The following is a 16,531-nucleotide window of genomic DNA, read 5'->3' as shown; positions in this document are numbered from 1 at the left end:
ATAGTTTTCTGTAGCCACAGGGCCACATCTGGGTCATGGTTTACATTTTGGGAAAGGAATTGCAGACCATCTGGCCCCCAACTCCATACACTGTTGTACTATTGCACACTGTTAACTTTGAGTGTTGCCTGTTTACACAGTAATTCTTAGGGTCTACCTGTTATGTTATAGTCTCCATATGTAGGTACAGATTTCATATGTGATCACACTCATTTCTAATGGTAAATGAGAACACCTAAATTCCTCTGAGTTCAACCATGAATTCTGTCATCAGTCTTCCATTTGGTATCTAGTTCTAGATTATTAAATAAAGAAATAAATAAGCTTACATATTTATGTAAAACCATGTTTGGGTGGTATCCAGTCTAATTTTCAATTAAGGATATTTATATTGATACTGTTTCTTCAATTTAATATTGGGAAAGACGATGAGACCTTCATTTGACCAGGAGAGCATTGGGTAACAATAATAAACAAATTTGAGAGACAAAATAGTGCAATCATATCAACATCCATTATTTTCTCTTTTGCTTATATAACAGGTCCACACTTAACAAGGTAATCTGTGGGTTCTCGGGCCTTACTATACCACATTTGTTCGGAAAGTCACCTCTAGATGTTAGCGAATGTCTCCTTCCTCCTGAGGCACATTGGCCCATTTGATTGATGGTTTAATATCTTCCCTCAAAGTCCCAACTAGTGCTAGCTGTTTCTTTTAATTTCAAAAACTGTTCAGTAGTAATACAGGTCATTACTGATTTCCTGACCCAGACCCTGAATGCCAACAAAATTAAGTGCTTGCTATGAGTTAAGAGATAACCTGCAGGCTACCAACCAATTGGTGATAAATGGCACATTGTAATGGCCCAGCAATATGCACATGATTGTCTGTTTCACACTCATTTTTACATGGGAGAAGGGTGCTGAGATAGCTAAATAATTAAATCACATAATGCAATTAAACTTACTCTATTTGAGTGTTTTTTTTTTTTTTACTGTCATTCTTCTTGCTGACACTATGCATATCAGACCTTGCCCCAGTGCAATTAAACACATTAGCTAACACTAAGCTAATGGAGTATGTGGGAAGCCTCTTGTTGGTGTTGTTCTTTCAACTTTTTATTTGAATGCTCTGTAAGCCAAATACTATGTTCTCAAGGTAAAAGTACAGGGCTTCAAATGATGTACAGAAAACTCTTGTCTGAACACATTACAGCAGATGCAAGTAGCCTTAATTTTCTAAGAGCACCTAGGGCTGCAGGATTGGTCATTGGGTTATCAGCTTAGATATTACTGTGCTCCTGAGTACACTGGGCTTTTACAGTTTCTTTACCAAAAACAAAGCAATAATGTACATGATGCAACTGTACCTGTATTCCATCCTTCCCCATCCACTCATCTCTCCATTTATATTTAATGATTAATGTGCTAGTGTTTATTCCTATTAGAGATGAATGCCTACCATATAGCCTATAATATCTGAGTCCTTTTCCAATGACATTTGTAAAATGTGTATAACAGTCTACAGCATAAATGATTCTCTTTATCTGGGAGAATACAGAGGCTAAGGTTAGGAATCTTACACTAGATCACAAAACTACTAAGAGAGTCTGGATTTCATAATAACTCTTAACTCCAAAGCCTACATTCTCCCTGTAACCTGGCTACATCTTGATAAAAGATGCTAGAAGGAATAAAATTCTTTTTTTCCAATACCAGTTGGCATAAATCTATTTCTAACAGCATGAAGCATAATCTGTAAAGAAAATTAAAGAAATTAAACCCTTCCTATTGAACAATCATATAACTGTCAAGACAAGACACAGCTTTTATTATGGGATACTAATGCCATGTAGTATTGTCAGCTTTTACAAAATAACATATCCCTGAAGGTTTAACTGTGTCTGTCTGTGTTTTCAGAAAAATAACAAAGGAATTAAAGGATTTCTTATGAGCACCAAACCTCCATTGTCATAGAGACATCTTAGGTGACTTTTCAGAAGTGACTTTGCTGTGCCAAGAAGGACATCACATTAAGGAATGCCTGGCAAATCCCTTTTCCCCAAAAATGTCTGTATAAAGCATGGATTTCTTTTTTTTAAGATATTTATAGTGTTCTTTGTAGTGTTCTATGTATAGACCATTCTTTTTGTCTAGAACTAGCAATCTGTTAAAAATTCTGTGGCAGAGCACCTGAAGTCCTGATTGTGGTAATGGGATAACATAGATTTCCTTTTTTGCTTTTAAATATGGTAATGGATGCTTAATGGATGGATAGGAGGAGATAATATAGCAAGGAGTTTTGGAGGTCAGGGGTCAGGTGTCAGGTCACATTCTTACTTGTTTTTAGGTTATATAGATACAATATATTCAAAAATATAAAATAGAACATTTAATGATAAGAATGTTCTAACATCCAAAAGAAAGTAAATGATAATTATTTACAGATGTCTTACTCTTTAATGTAGCATGTAGTAAAGAGTTTATTATATGATTATTTTCTGCTTTTACATATTAATTATTTTATATCCCAAAACAATCATGACTAATACTACTGAGAATAAAAAAATTTGGAATTATTATTGATTGTGGCCTATGAAATTATATGGCCTTCTTAGAAATAAAGTGAGCAGAGTGTCCTTTGTTCTTACTACCTTAAGTTGCAGTGATGATGATCTAAAAGTTTCCTCACTTTTTCATTTATTTTCTTATTTATAATTTTTAAAATTCATTCAACAAATTGGTGTTGAGTGTCAGAATTGTTTTGCCACTGGGGATATAAATAATGAACACCATTATTTGCTTTTGCAGAAGCCTATTGTCTAGACTGGAGAAATAAATATGCAGTGATACATATGAATAATTAAAGAGTAGTGTGTAAAGTATAGTAGTAGAAAGATAAGAGTGATGAAGCCAATACAGAATTTTTGAAGTTCAGGTAGAGCATCACATAAAATGCTCAACTAAGCTGAAGCTAAATGCATGAATGGGAATTAAGCAACATAAATAAATTAATACTTGGGGCATAAGGAAAAGTTTAGATACAGGTTAGAGGTTTCAAAATAACTTCAGCAGTCTCTATAGTTTTCATTTAGCGAAGACCGACTGAGCATGAACCTGAGAACCTTAAGCACGATACAGGAGAAATCATCAAGAAGGTAATCATGAACAGCCTGGTCATTACTTTGGAAAATAAGAATGTTACCCGAGAGGTGGAAGTGTTTAAAGAAAGAGGGGTGTATTTGAGTTGTGCATGCTACTTTGTAATTTACAGGAGGGTTATCAGAGGGCTAACAGGAACGATGAGAGGAGAGCGAGAGTAACAGAAGACGATGATGGTGGTAAACAGGAAGGGAAGTAAATGGAGAGCTGATGCTACATCTGAATGATGCTTAGGAGAGAGAATCACTGAAGTTAGTGATGAATAAATGGAGAAGCAAAACAGATAATGATAACCATTTTATGGAAGTAGCTACATAAATATTGAAAACTACTTTGGGTAATTTAGTGTCTTATAATATATCATAATTTTTAGTATAAAACATATCATCAAATATTAACTGCTATCCTTTATTTTACTAAAAATGTTTTAGATGATTACTTTCTGGACAAATAATCTCAATATCTGCTATACTAATACTTTGTGTCACACCACCAGAAGGTTGGTTCTGAGAAGTGCAGAAATTTCTATATCAGTTGTTTGTAGAGGTATTTTTGTAGTAGATCTGCATCAAGGAAATCTTTGATAAATGACCTCAATTCTGGGTCTTAGATGGTTTCTAAAATAAAGCAGGTGCTCCAGATTTTATCTAAGGATGTCCCCTACTTTTTATTTTTCCCATATCTATGTGGCATGTAAAACATTCTGTTGAACATCACTGCACTCACTTCATCCTAGGGTTAATTTTCAAACTCTGGGGCTCATTGGTCACAATCTGAGTGTGCATGATGTGACCTGACCTCTGATGGAAGCAGATTTATATCTGTGGGAATTGACTACTTGTTCCTTACACTTCAGCTTTCTCTCTTTTGCTTCTTTTTGTCATTATGAGATTGAAAGTCCCTGCTGTATTAGTACACAGAACATAAAGCAAAAGACTCTCCTTGAAAAGTAATTTTCCAAGAACAAAAATAAAAATATATGAATGCTGTTTGGTTTTCTGTCATTCAATGTTAGATTAAAACAACATTTTTTCCATAACTATGAATGGCCTCTCCCTTAAAAACTGGCAGATATAAATGCAACATGATAATACTTTGAAAGCAAAGCCTTCTCCCCAAGTCCCACTAGGTTTTTAGATGAAGTTGCATACTAGTCAGCTGCACACTGTGATGCACAGACAGTGTAAGTTGTTCAAGAGAGCAGTAACCAGTTAATATATTCTCTCACCTTCTGTTTACTTATCTGAAGTGATTATGAGTCTTGCATCACCACTTGATATGGATATTTTTCTGTATTTTCATTAAGGCAGACTTATTGACTTTATCCTTGATTCGTGGAATGTACAACTCTACTGTTAGCATCCTCATTGTTAGTTTGCATTTCTTCCTCATTAACTTACACCACTACTCTATGGGGTCATTATAAAAAGTTACTATATCTTCATGTGAATCATCAGGACCTGTACCACTAGTTGATCTTGATATGAATACTAATAGATATCTTTTAAACAAATATATGTTTGAACAAATTAAATGATAGTGTGCTAACTAGGGAATTGTGGCTATACCTTTATAACTCTAAGTTTGGAGTTCCTCATTTTCAAAACTGATAAATGGCTTTGGTGACCTCCTTGCACTTGGCAGATTTGAGAATTTGTTCAAGGAAACAGTATGTTGTGCTTACAGTGTGCAGTGTATGAGATTACCAGCAATGCCATACAGATGCCACCCAGATGCTCTCATTCCCATCATTTCTACTTTCATTAGATCATGAGAAGAAGGCAGACTGGTTTATGAATTTAAAATTAAAAGTAGGAACAACAATCTGTGACTCAACAGATGGCTCAATGGTAAGAGCCCTTACTGCTCTTGTGAGAATGTGGGACCTCTAAGAACCCATCTGTAATTCCAGTTCCAGAGGATCTGATGCCCTCCTCTGACCCATACTAACATCACGCACACACAGGCTATAAACATACATACAAGTAAAACACTTATACACATTAAAAAAAATCAATCTTCATAAATTGCATTGAATAGTTGGTATGTAAAATTCTGGCTGTCTCTATCTGATTAGCCATATGGAAACAAGTCACATTTACATAAACAAAAGAGAAAACTCAGCCCTTATTATGTTGTCTTTTGAATTATGTAACCTGGTGTCCCTAGTGTGGCCTTCTGCTCTGGTTTGAATATTGCCAAGGTCCAAAATACTTGCAAACCATAAAGAGAATTTAAAGTTCATTCTAAGGTAGTTTGCTAAATTTAATATTTCAGAGAATGGTAGTCTTAATCTTATAAAATTTCTTATTAATGTTTGGCTAGGGAAGCCAATAGTTTTAGGATATGTTCAACATGATATCCATTGTGCTTATTGAGAATTTGCTGGGCCAGCATGAGCCTGGTGTGTTGTAACAATGTATGTTTATTAAATGCTTCATTTGACATATATGTGTGTGTGTGTGCGTGTCAAAGAAAATTGGATAAGCAATAATCTTATGAAGACTGAGATGAACACTGAAATACTGTTTGTTGTAATTTTTTTTAGAAAAAGGCAAAATGAGAGAAAGATGCTAGCAACAGAGTTCATGTGGAGGGACTTTTTATTAGGGAAAGGGAACAGTAAAAATGAGGAAGGGGAGGGAGGAGACTGGCCTCTGGGGACAGCAGCAGCAAGAGAGAGGAAAGGGTGGCAGTATGATAGGCAGAGAAGCAGGGGAGTACATACCTTGTACCCACATATTGACTCAGCCATCTGTAACTCCAGGGGTCCTGTGCTTTCTTCTGGCCTCCACAAGCACCAAAGATGTACATGGTACACAATATATATGCAGGCAAAGTACCTAAACACATAAAATATGCATTTTGTATTCTAAAAAGTAATAGAAGCAACACATAATATTTATGTAACAACCATTTATAACCTTTCTTTTATGTATCATCTCATTTTTACTTTCAAAGAACATGTTTAAGAATGAGAATATAGAATGTAAAAAAATAAATTAATAAAAATAGAAAAAAGAAAGCATTGAAATACTTTAGTCACCAGAGATCAAAGGTTGTATGATTTCATTTGTATGGGATGCCTTAGAAAGACCTATTTATAGAGGTAGGGAGAATGGTGGAAATAGATATTTGTGATGATTGGGTATAGAAAATTGTTCGTTAAGTACACAGTATCAGTCTTACAACAGGAAAATTATGCCAGATGAGTTGCCCCACACTATGCATGTGCTAAAGACTATATGGGATATGCATTCTTTTTAAAATTTTATTTTATATATTTTCTTATTTTACATATCGATCCCCATTCCCTTTCCCTCCCATCCACCCATGTCCCCTCACCAGGGTCCCCCCATTCCTCATCCTCTCCTCAGGGAGGATGAGGCCTTCCAGGAGGGATCATCAAAATCTGTCAAGTCATTTGGAGTAGGGACTAGGCCCTCCCTCCTGTCTCTAGGTTAATGGAGTATCCACTCCATGGGGAATATGTGCTCCCAAAGTCCTTTCGTGTCCCAGGGATACATCCTGCTTCCACTGTCAGAGGTCCCATAGACTACCCAGGCCTCCTAACTGATACCCAAATGGGTCTGGGTCAGTCCTATGCTGGTTTCCCAGCTATCAGTCTGGGGTCCATGAGCTCCTCCTTGTTCAGGTCAGCTGTCTCTGTGGTTTCTGCAGTCTGGGCTTGACCCCTTTGCTCATCTCTGCAACTGGATTCCAGGAATTTGGCTCAGTTTTTAAATCAATGGAATCAAATTGAAAATCCTGATATTAACCCACACACCTATGAACACCTGGTTTTTGACAAAACAGCTAAAATTATACAATGTGATGTGCATTCTTAAATGATATGGAAAAAAAAACGGAAAACACAGAAAGGAAAGCAAGCAAGAAAAGTGTCAAAGAAAACATGATCATAGCACTCTGATTTTAAATATGAAATGCCCTATTTTTGCCTTGCTTTGAAATCTTTAACCCCAACTGTTGATAATAATTCTTTGAAAGATACTAGAAACTTTAGGAAGAAGGTAAGGAAAGTAGAACATTTGGAGTCATGACTTAGGACTATTTCTGTTTCTCCTACCCCTTTCAACTACATGAGATGAGCAGTTTCTTTTAGCACCCACTCCTGCTACCATGATATTCTGTCTTGTCTTGCTGTCAAAGTTAGGTATCCAGATAACCTTGGATGCAAACTTCCAACAACATGAGCCTCAACTAGGATTCCTCTTTTTAAACTGCTTTTCTTAGATGTTTGTCAGAGGAACCAAAACCTCAGATATTAGCCACACCTGTGGAAATCCCATGCTTAGTAGTTGACAAGCACAAAACTAATTCATGCTATTTTTGCAGATTTTGCTTTCTTTAGGCACTTTTTGTCTTAATTGTCTTTGGTTTGTTTATTTTTATTTTCACTTTTGTGGTTTTGGAAGTATTTCTTTTCATCATCCTTGTTTTTGTTGTTGCTTTGTATTGTTTGTTTTGGGTGGGAGGGAGTGGGGATGATCTTGGAAGAATTTGAGGAAGGAAAAACATAATCAAAATGTTACGTGAAAAAATTGTCAATAAAAATAGTTTTTTAAGCTAAGACATGTATACATAGTTGTAATGTGTATGTATCATTGAGCTGATAGTGATTTGTGTTGGATCACATTTTTTATACATAAATATATCTACATTGAGCTAAAAAAAATGACAAAACAGAACCTTAGTCAGATGACTCATGTGACATTACCCAGATGTGATTGAAACTAATACCAGTATGGTGTGAAAACAAGCATGCTTTGGAGACAGGAGAGAAAATATGAAGTGCATTCAAATGTAATAACATTTCAAGAAAGGAATGATAACATTTTAAAATTTCTTCATTTTCACAACACTATATTAGATTTATTACCTATAGATAATTGTCCTGTGTTCCATCAATCATGGTTTGTGATATCTGTGACCTCATGTGTTTAATTCTTTTGCTTTATTTTATATTTTAAGATAGGATGTCATGAAGCTCAGGCTGGCCTCAAACTAACATTTTTTTTTTTTTTTTTTTTTTTTTTTTTGGCTAATGATGGCTTTAAATGTCTGACCTTCCAGATTCTCCATCCCCAGGCTTAAATAACAGATGTATACTAACAAACACATTCAGTCTATGTAGTAACAGGGATCAAGACCAGGACTTCATGTTCCATGGATGCTAGGCAAGCATTACCAAATGACTATATCTCAAGGCCCCAAATGATACAGTACAAGAAAGGCTCAAACACCTAATAGGATGATAATGCCATTGTCCCTACCTTTTTCTAAGGCTTACCATTTTTTAACAATATTCCTTTGTGTGTGTGTGTGTGTAAGTGGCAGCATACTCTTTTTATATATATATATATATATATATATATATATATATATATATATATATATATCCAAGTCCAATTAAATGAAAACAAATATTTATAGACAATATTTGGGAATTTGGATGTCGTTCTTTCCAAACTACTTCCTGCTGGCAAGGGGTGATGTCATGGGGGATTCTAAGAAGATGCAGAAATCCAGGCTGTAGTCTGTAAGGCTGCTTTGTCCAGCTGTTTTGAATGTAGGATCACCTGGTACTCTGTTTCAGGCTGTCTGGCTTGATCAAACCACATTAGTCTGGAAGGAATCCACAGCTTTTCATTTTCTGTGGAAACAAAAATAGAAATCCTTTTCCCCAGAAACTTGTCCTTCAACTTAAATTTTGGAGTCAAAGCATTTTTTTAACTTAATTTATTATTTTACATGGCGATCCCAGTTCCCTCTCCTTTCCTCCCTTCCTTTTACCCTCTCTGCCCTCTCACATGCACCCTAACCATCTTCTCCTCCCATTCCCCTACCCTGATTCCATATGTAGGGGAATGCCATCCAGTTGGGGTCATGTAGATCTGACAGGTCATGTGAAGTAGGGACTAGGGCTTCTCTCCTGTCTCTAGGTTAAGGCAGTTATTCCTCCATGGGGGATGTGTTCGCAAGGTCCTTTTGTGCACCAGGGATACATCCTGGCTCCACTGTCTGAGGTCCCTTAGACTGCTCAGTCCTTCTGGCTGAGACCCATATTCAGGGGGGCCTGAGTCAGTCTCATGCTGGATTCCCAACTATCAGTCTGGTGACCCGTTAGCTCCTCCTTGTTCAGGTAAGCTGTCTCTGTGTGTTTATGCAGCCTGGTCTTGTCCTCTCCATCTGCATCTGGGTTCTAGTCGACTCAGTGTTTATGTATGGGTGTTTGCTCCTGTTTCCATCAGGCATTAGATGAGGGCTCCATGGATAAGTTAGGGAAGGGCATTTATGATAGCCTTTCCACGGAAGCTCAAATTGTTAGTTGGCGGCAGTCTTGTAGTTCTCTAGACCTTTCATTATGTTCAATTTTATATTCAAACCAATTTTGGCTCCCTCTTTTATGTTCTCTCTCCTTCCCTCCCTCCCTCCCTCCCTCCCCCCCCCCTCTCTCTCTCTCCTGTCTTCTATTCCTAACCGGGCTCAATCTTCCTGGTCACATGTGTTTTCCTTTCCTCCTCCTCATTTTCTCCTACTTCTCTCTCCATTGGCTTCTCCCCTCCAACTTCCCCTCTGCTCTGGGGGACTTGTCCCTTCCTGGTTCTGTGAGGGACTTTATATGAATCTCTTAGAATACACCTTGTATCAATATTCCTTATGTTTTAATTGGAACTTGATCCTTAAATATTTCTGCTTTAAAGGGAGTACTTTTTCCAAATGATAAGTTGAAAATATCTTCATAGTATTATTCTCACAGGGTGGGTTGTGTGTGTCTATGTGTGTGAAGACAGAGAGAGGATCCAAGGCCTTTCCTGTTTTGAGTGAGTGCTCTGTCTTTTGGCTGCAATAGCTCCTGAACTGCATTATCTCTAGGTTTGATGAGAACAGCTCATAAGTTGAATACATTTGGGTGATTACTTGTTTTTCTCTGGATTTTTTTCTTATAACCTTCTCTCAACTGTGCCTGTAACAGCTGTCCTGAATTTCACTCCCTGAAATGGAATAATATTTGGAGCTCAATTCCTGAGTTCAAATTCTTAGTCCACCATTATCTGGCTGTATGACGTCAGACAAGACATTTATGACAAGGATTCTTGAAAGTGCAAATTAGAGTAGTCTGTTATGAGATATTTGATTATGCTGTAAAAAGATATGACACTGGGACTGGCTTAATAAAAAGCTAACTAGCCAATTGCTAGGCAGAAGGAATGAATAGTAAGGACTTCTGGACAGACACAGCTCTGGGAAGAAGAAAGGTAGAGTTGCCAACCATAGAGAGGAAGAAAACTGGGCATTACAGAGTAAAGATAACTGAGCCATGAGAAGGAGTGTAGATTGATACAAATGAGTTAATTTAAGTTACCAGAGACAGCTAAACACAAGCATAAGCTAGTTACTGAGCTTTCCGAGTTAAAAACAAACTGGGAACTGGCTGGAGGGACAGAGATACAGTAATCCTATCCCACTTGGGAAAACGTTCTCAATGATTGAATCTAGTGAGTCTTGTGCCATCACCTATAATCACACAGTAAACAAGTCTTAGTTTTGCTCTATTTTCACATAGTTTCCAAGTTTCTTAGTTTATCATAACAGATAACAAAATATGACTCAGAAGCTTTCAAAATGCTGTCTTCTGTTTCTGGGGATGGTGTTTCCTGGTGTTGGATGAGCTGTCAACAATTTCTGTTCAGACATCTGTGGTCCTCCTTGGTTTTTCTTGTGGTGGTCCCCACAGGGAGTGAAGAGGGAAGGGCTGGTAAAATCCACAGCTTTTATCAGAGAAATAAAGGGATCATCAGAAGTTTCTGCTGTGGATTTAGCTAGACCAGGGTCTTACCATTCAAGAGTGTCAACAGAGAAGCATGACTTCCATCATTTTCCATAACCAGGATGCTGTAGAAAGCAAATGACTGTCCTTGGTTGCCACCATTTCACATATTAATTCTTAACATTTTCTCTGATGCAAATAAGGAGGTAGAAAATGTACCAAAATGGCAAATATATTAGCTTTGAAGCACAAATGCATTGATTCAGTTTCCACAGAACTAAATGGATTTCATAAAGAAATGGCCTATCCCGCCCTCCCACTGAACAAAATCAATAAACTTCTAAGACCCTAAAATAATTCCTACTTCCTTTCATGTTTCTAGTCATTTTTCGCTCCCCAGTTTTGTGTGTAAATATGTGTATATGGTTGTGTATATGAGCTTGCAAGCTTGTATGTGTGCAAATACGAGTGCATTGCATTTATACCTGCATGCAGAAGCCATGAGTCAACCTAAGGACTGCTTTGTTTCTTGAGACAGGGTTTTTCAGTAACTCTGAAGCTCACTGATTTAAAGCTGGTTAGCCAGAGATCTGCCTGCCTCTGATTCCCAAGCAGTTATAAATGTGTAGCACTTTTAGCTGGGTTCTAGGCATTGAACTCTCATTCCCAGCAGCTTCACTTTTTCCTTGAATAACCCCCTGGTAAGTTCCTAAAGAATTGTGTTCCAAGCTTCTAGGAGGACTGATGAGGAGGATCATCTGTGGAGCTGTGAAGGAAGATAGCCTGTTTGTCCTATAGGTCTGAGAAAGTGGACCGACAGCTAGGACACCAAGCCATCTGCTGGAAAAAGTTAACATGGCTGTCTCTTCTTGTCCCAGGAATAGAACCTGGTCAAATGAGAAATGAAAAATGGACATGGGTGGGAGACAAAGTCAAACAACGCCCCTAGTTTTTTCTCTGTACAAATCAAGGGAAAAGGGTAAATAACTTATATTCCACTGTCATTTGCTTTAAATATTTGTTGAAGAATGATGATAAATGATAGAAACATACAACTCTATTCTTGTGATCTCTAGTTTAGATCTCTAACTGCTACTCTTAAAAATCAATTGTGTTATTATATGTATTAAAAAATCCTAGCTATTTTTCTTTTTCTATGTAGGGCATGAATTGAGCAATGCATCAGTAAAACTGAGATTAGATATTACATTCTCTCTTCCTTTTCTGTCTCCTCTAAACATCAAGATCTACTGATTCTTAAAGGAGATCTGTGCATAGCCAGAACATTTACCCTCAGGCTTCTTTATGTACTCCTCTACTCCCTATCTCTGATGAAGGCTCAACTTGTTTCTTTATATAAAGGGCATCTATTTAAATGGAAGGGGGAAACCTAATAGTTTTTAGATCCTCCTCTTTTTTGTATTGGATATTTAAAACTTGATGTATTGTATAATCTCCTCCCATTTTTGCCATTTTACAAATGTTCTCAATATTTGCTTTGAGTTTGTAACATTTACCTTATAATTCCTTCAAATAATCATACATTGTTAGCAGGCAAAACTGTATTGGTAAAAGTATAGCTCTGTGTCTGTTCATTCATGCCCCACCCTAGGTGGGGGAATGCTGTATATTCCTATCAATTACCCTTTCATGAGCAATGAATTATTTTGAAGAGAGCTCAGGCCCCTTGTGGTAGTGTGAGCATTTGATGTCCATATAAAACCTTTTAATACCTTTATCATTTCCTATAATATATGGATTTACAAAGCCTGTGGAGACTTGGTATTTATTGAAGATGGAAATTGGCATAAGCAGTCAGTAATAAAGTAAATTAATATATAATCTATTTAATAAAAAACCATTGTAAAAATAATTTAATACATAATATACCACCCACTCACACACCCTCTGATATTCTAATCTAGATTCTGGAAAGGCTTTCTCCTCTTGTGGTATGAATGAATGTATGTATGTATGTATGTATGTATGTATACACACACATATATGAATATGTACACACACACATACACACACACACACATATATATATATATATATATGTGTGTGTGACTATATTGCAATTTCATGAAATAAAATACTTTCCCCTTTCTGAGTACTTGTTTTATGAATTTTTATTACTCTGGTTGTTCACACAGACATTAGCCCCACCTTTTCAATTACAGTTCCAAGTGTCTAGTATCTTAAAGTCTTTGTTTAAGGCTGCTTCCTCCCGTAAGTTGACATAATAAGCATAAAGCAGTCATGTTTAGGAGAATGAAGCTATTATTATCTTTGATTTATCTCAATGGCAAACCTTGCTTATACTCTGTCCATTTTTTTCCCCCAAGCTTTATGGCAGCTTGCAATCCTCATTGACTATGAGTAACCATTAAACAGAATAAATTAGAAATTTGTCCCCATGGTTACTCAGTCTTTCCTCAAACATCGAGATTCTAATTGAATTTGAGAGTTCTCACGTTCATTGTTTTCATTTATTCAGCAATATGTATGTATACCTATTGGAGGTTCCATTTTTTTTTTCTAGGCCAACTTTTAGAAGACAACCCCTTAAGCAGATCTAACAGTCACGCCCTATTGACAGTGTTTCAACTCAGATTTTGTTTTTGTTGTTTAAGCTGGTGTAGATTCATCATTGTGATGTGATTTGTGAGTCCTTGCTGCAGGCTGTGTTCTGATGTCCTCTTTAATTTTCCAGGAACCGACAATAGTGACGTTCTTCCTGATTCCATCCCATCAGCCCCTGGAACACTGCCTCATTTCGTAGAGGAGCCTGAAGATGCCTACATCATCAAGAGCAACCCTATTGCTCTCCGGTGCAAAGCACGACCAGCCATGCAGATATTCTTCAAGTGCAACGGCGAGTGGGTCCATCAGAATGAGCATGTCTCAGAGGAAAGTCTGGATGAGAGCTCAGGTAAGAGGTGAAGCAAGCAGAACAAAGGCACCTGAGACACCTCCTCGGAGGCTCACCTTGTAACTTAAGGAGGTGGGACTTAAGCCACCTGCCATGGCTTATGTGGATGAAGTTAAACATTTCATCATTTTAGTCATATAAGACAAATTATCTCATCTTTCAGAGATCTGACACCCTCCTTTGTTGTTTATTCCAATGTAGTTCAGAGCCATTTTTCATGCTCTGAATAACTTCAAACATTCTATCAAGTCCATATTCCCATTAGAAATAAAACTAGACAGTTGCTGTTTCCACTTTGCAAATTCTAAATAATTTTGAGAGAAATATTAAATCTTGCATCAAAGCCTTTTTAAGCAGCATCATTTCAATCACTTTTATCTTCCCTCCTGGATGTTACACTAATGTTCTTATTTTCCAAAGTTGGTAGCTTGTGGTTTGTTTTTTGAAGTTGTTTTTGATTATTCAATATTGATATATCCAGAACTAGAACAAAGTATTCCAGTGGGCTCTTGATTTGAGAAGATTTTAGAATCATCTTTATTAGTATGGCTAATAATTGGTGATAAATGATGGGAATATGACCACACTGAACTCAAGCTATGGAGGCCTTATCTAGACAGGCATATTTTCTGTATTTACAATCATTTATTGGGGTGCATAAGATTATTGACTTCTAACAGGTAAGGAATTGGAGGCCCAAAGAGAACTTAAATGTGCATGAAGTACATGAAGTACTTGTACTAGGTCCTAATATAATATTTTTGATGAAAAAAATCAAATATTTTTAAAAGTTTAGATTTACTTATTTTATTTGAATGCTTTTCTTACAAGCATGTATGCATAGCTTGTGCATGTCAGTTACCTTAGTTGGTATCAGATCTGCTGAAACTAGAGTTAAGGATGGTTGTAAACCACCATATGGTTCTGAGAACCAAACCAGGGTCCTCTGCAAGAGAATTTAGTAACCTTAACCACTATGCCATATTTCCAGCATACCTTAGAGATTTCTTTTTCCTTGTCTTGAGACTGATCTGCACCTATTGAATTGTCTTGTCCAGCCTCAGTATGAGGGCTTTTTCCTTGCCTTATTTTATCCTGTTTTGTTGTGTTTGGCTGTTGTCTCTCGGAGGCCAGCTCTTTTCTGTGCATGAATCTGGGGAAGAAGGGAGGTTGCGGGGGCTGGAAAGAATAGGAGCAAGTAGACACTGTGGTTGGGATATACTGTATGAGGGAAGAATCAATATTAATAAAAAAGAAATCAATGATGAATAAAATTTAAGCCTACTTTTTATAAAAATGTTAAATTTTATGTCTCTGAATATAACAGAAAATCATATATGTTTTTGAACATTATTTCCTCCTCAAACAAGTTTCAGTTTGTACTGACCCTAGATTATTCATTTTTATGAGTACTGATTTGGTCAGTTAACCACATATTAGATTTTGAATAAGTCAGAAGGCCTTAGTATAATTAGAAAGTTCAAAATGAGCTCATTGTGTTAAATATAACACTGGTAGTCAGTACAATTTCGAACTTTCAGAATATATTTAATGATAGGAAAGATATAGCTTCTATGGGTGTTCTGTAGACATATGGAAAGGACAGGACAAGTTTTCTATCAAATATGATATAAGTGAAGGTTAGATTTTAAAAGAGGTATGTAGTACTATGGATTCATAGAATCTCCACTGGAAATTTTATGGAGGGATATTACTGTTCCAAATAGGCATCACTGTTGATGCACTCTGTAAAGGTTTGAAGCATCTTTATTCTGGAAAGATTATTAGCATTAGCCAGTGGAAAAAAACTTCATGTGTACACATTAAGAAATTTAGTTTAGCCAGGCAATGGTGGTGCACTCCTTTAAACCTAGTACTTCGGAGTCAGATGCAGGCATATCGCTGTGAGTTCAAGGCCATCCTGGTCTATAGAGTGAGCGCCAAGATAGCCAGAGCTACCCACAGATAAACCATGTCTCAAAAAAATCTAATGAATAAGTAAGTGAATAGAAATTAGTTTGAAATGTAATCTTGCTAGTGTAGGAAATGGCAGCTGATGGAGAAGACAATGTGGAAGGTCTTAAAGGCCATTGGGATGAGGTCTCTACTTGGGTAGATGTTTTAGTGGGCATAATTATGTTATAACACAAAAGTGCAATGACTAGAATGCATTTTCCATGAATAATCCTGCAGAGAGTTTGGGAATGGCAAGGAGAAGCAAAACTGGGTCAATTTGAAGACTTAGATAACTTGGGTAAGAAAGAGAGGTTGGATGCTTGATTAGGAACTGGATGGCTAGTGTAAGAAGCACTTTAATAGTGATGGATTTAAGACTACTTAATAACATAGGACTTCAGGGTTAATTGAATAAATAAATAAATAAATGGAGACAGAATAGTATCACTTAACCATTTTCTAAAAGCGTGATATAATTAATCCTAATTTCATCTACTAGGAAAATAATCCAGGGATGTTTGTTGTTCCAGTAAAGTGTTGACAGAGTTCAGAGGCACATGAGTACATTGATAATTATCAGTAAAGAATAAAGGTATACAGATGTAGCATTTGTCAAGGCAAAGGGTTGGATGAATAAGAAAAGCATCTAAGAACTTGACATCAGAAGTCAGAGGGAAAGAGAGCCA

At 36.7% G+C, this 16,531-nt stretch overlaps 1 protein-coding gene across 1 annotated transcript in view; it reads left to right on the top strand.

Moving 5' to 3' along the window:
• The window catches only part of Unc5d (unc-5 netrin receptor D), a 494,978-nt gene that overhangs the window by 268,389 nt on the left and 210,058 nt on the right, over positions 1 to 16,531 (top strand). The window contains exon 2 of the mRNA XM_051182220.1: positions 13,671 to 13,889. Within this exon, the coding sequence (XP_051038177.1) occupies positions 13,671 to 13,889 (219 nt within the window). The remainder of the gene's footprint in view (positions 1 to 13,670; positions 13,890 to 16,531) is intronic.

This window comes from Phodopus roborovskii, unplaced genomic scaffold (assembly GCF_943737965.1).
Source record: "Phodopus roborovskii unplaced genomic scaffold, PHOROB, whole genome shotgun sequence".
Lineage (NCBI taxonomy): Eukaryota > Metazoa > Chordata > Mammalia > Rodentia > Cricetidae > Phodopus > Phodopus roborovskii.
Note: the sequence above shows the minus strand (reverse complement) of the source record. Positions and strands in the feature narration are given on the sequence as shown.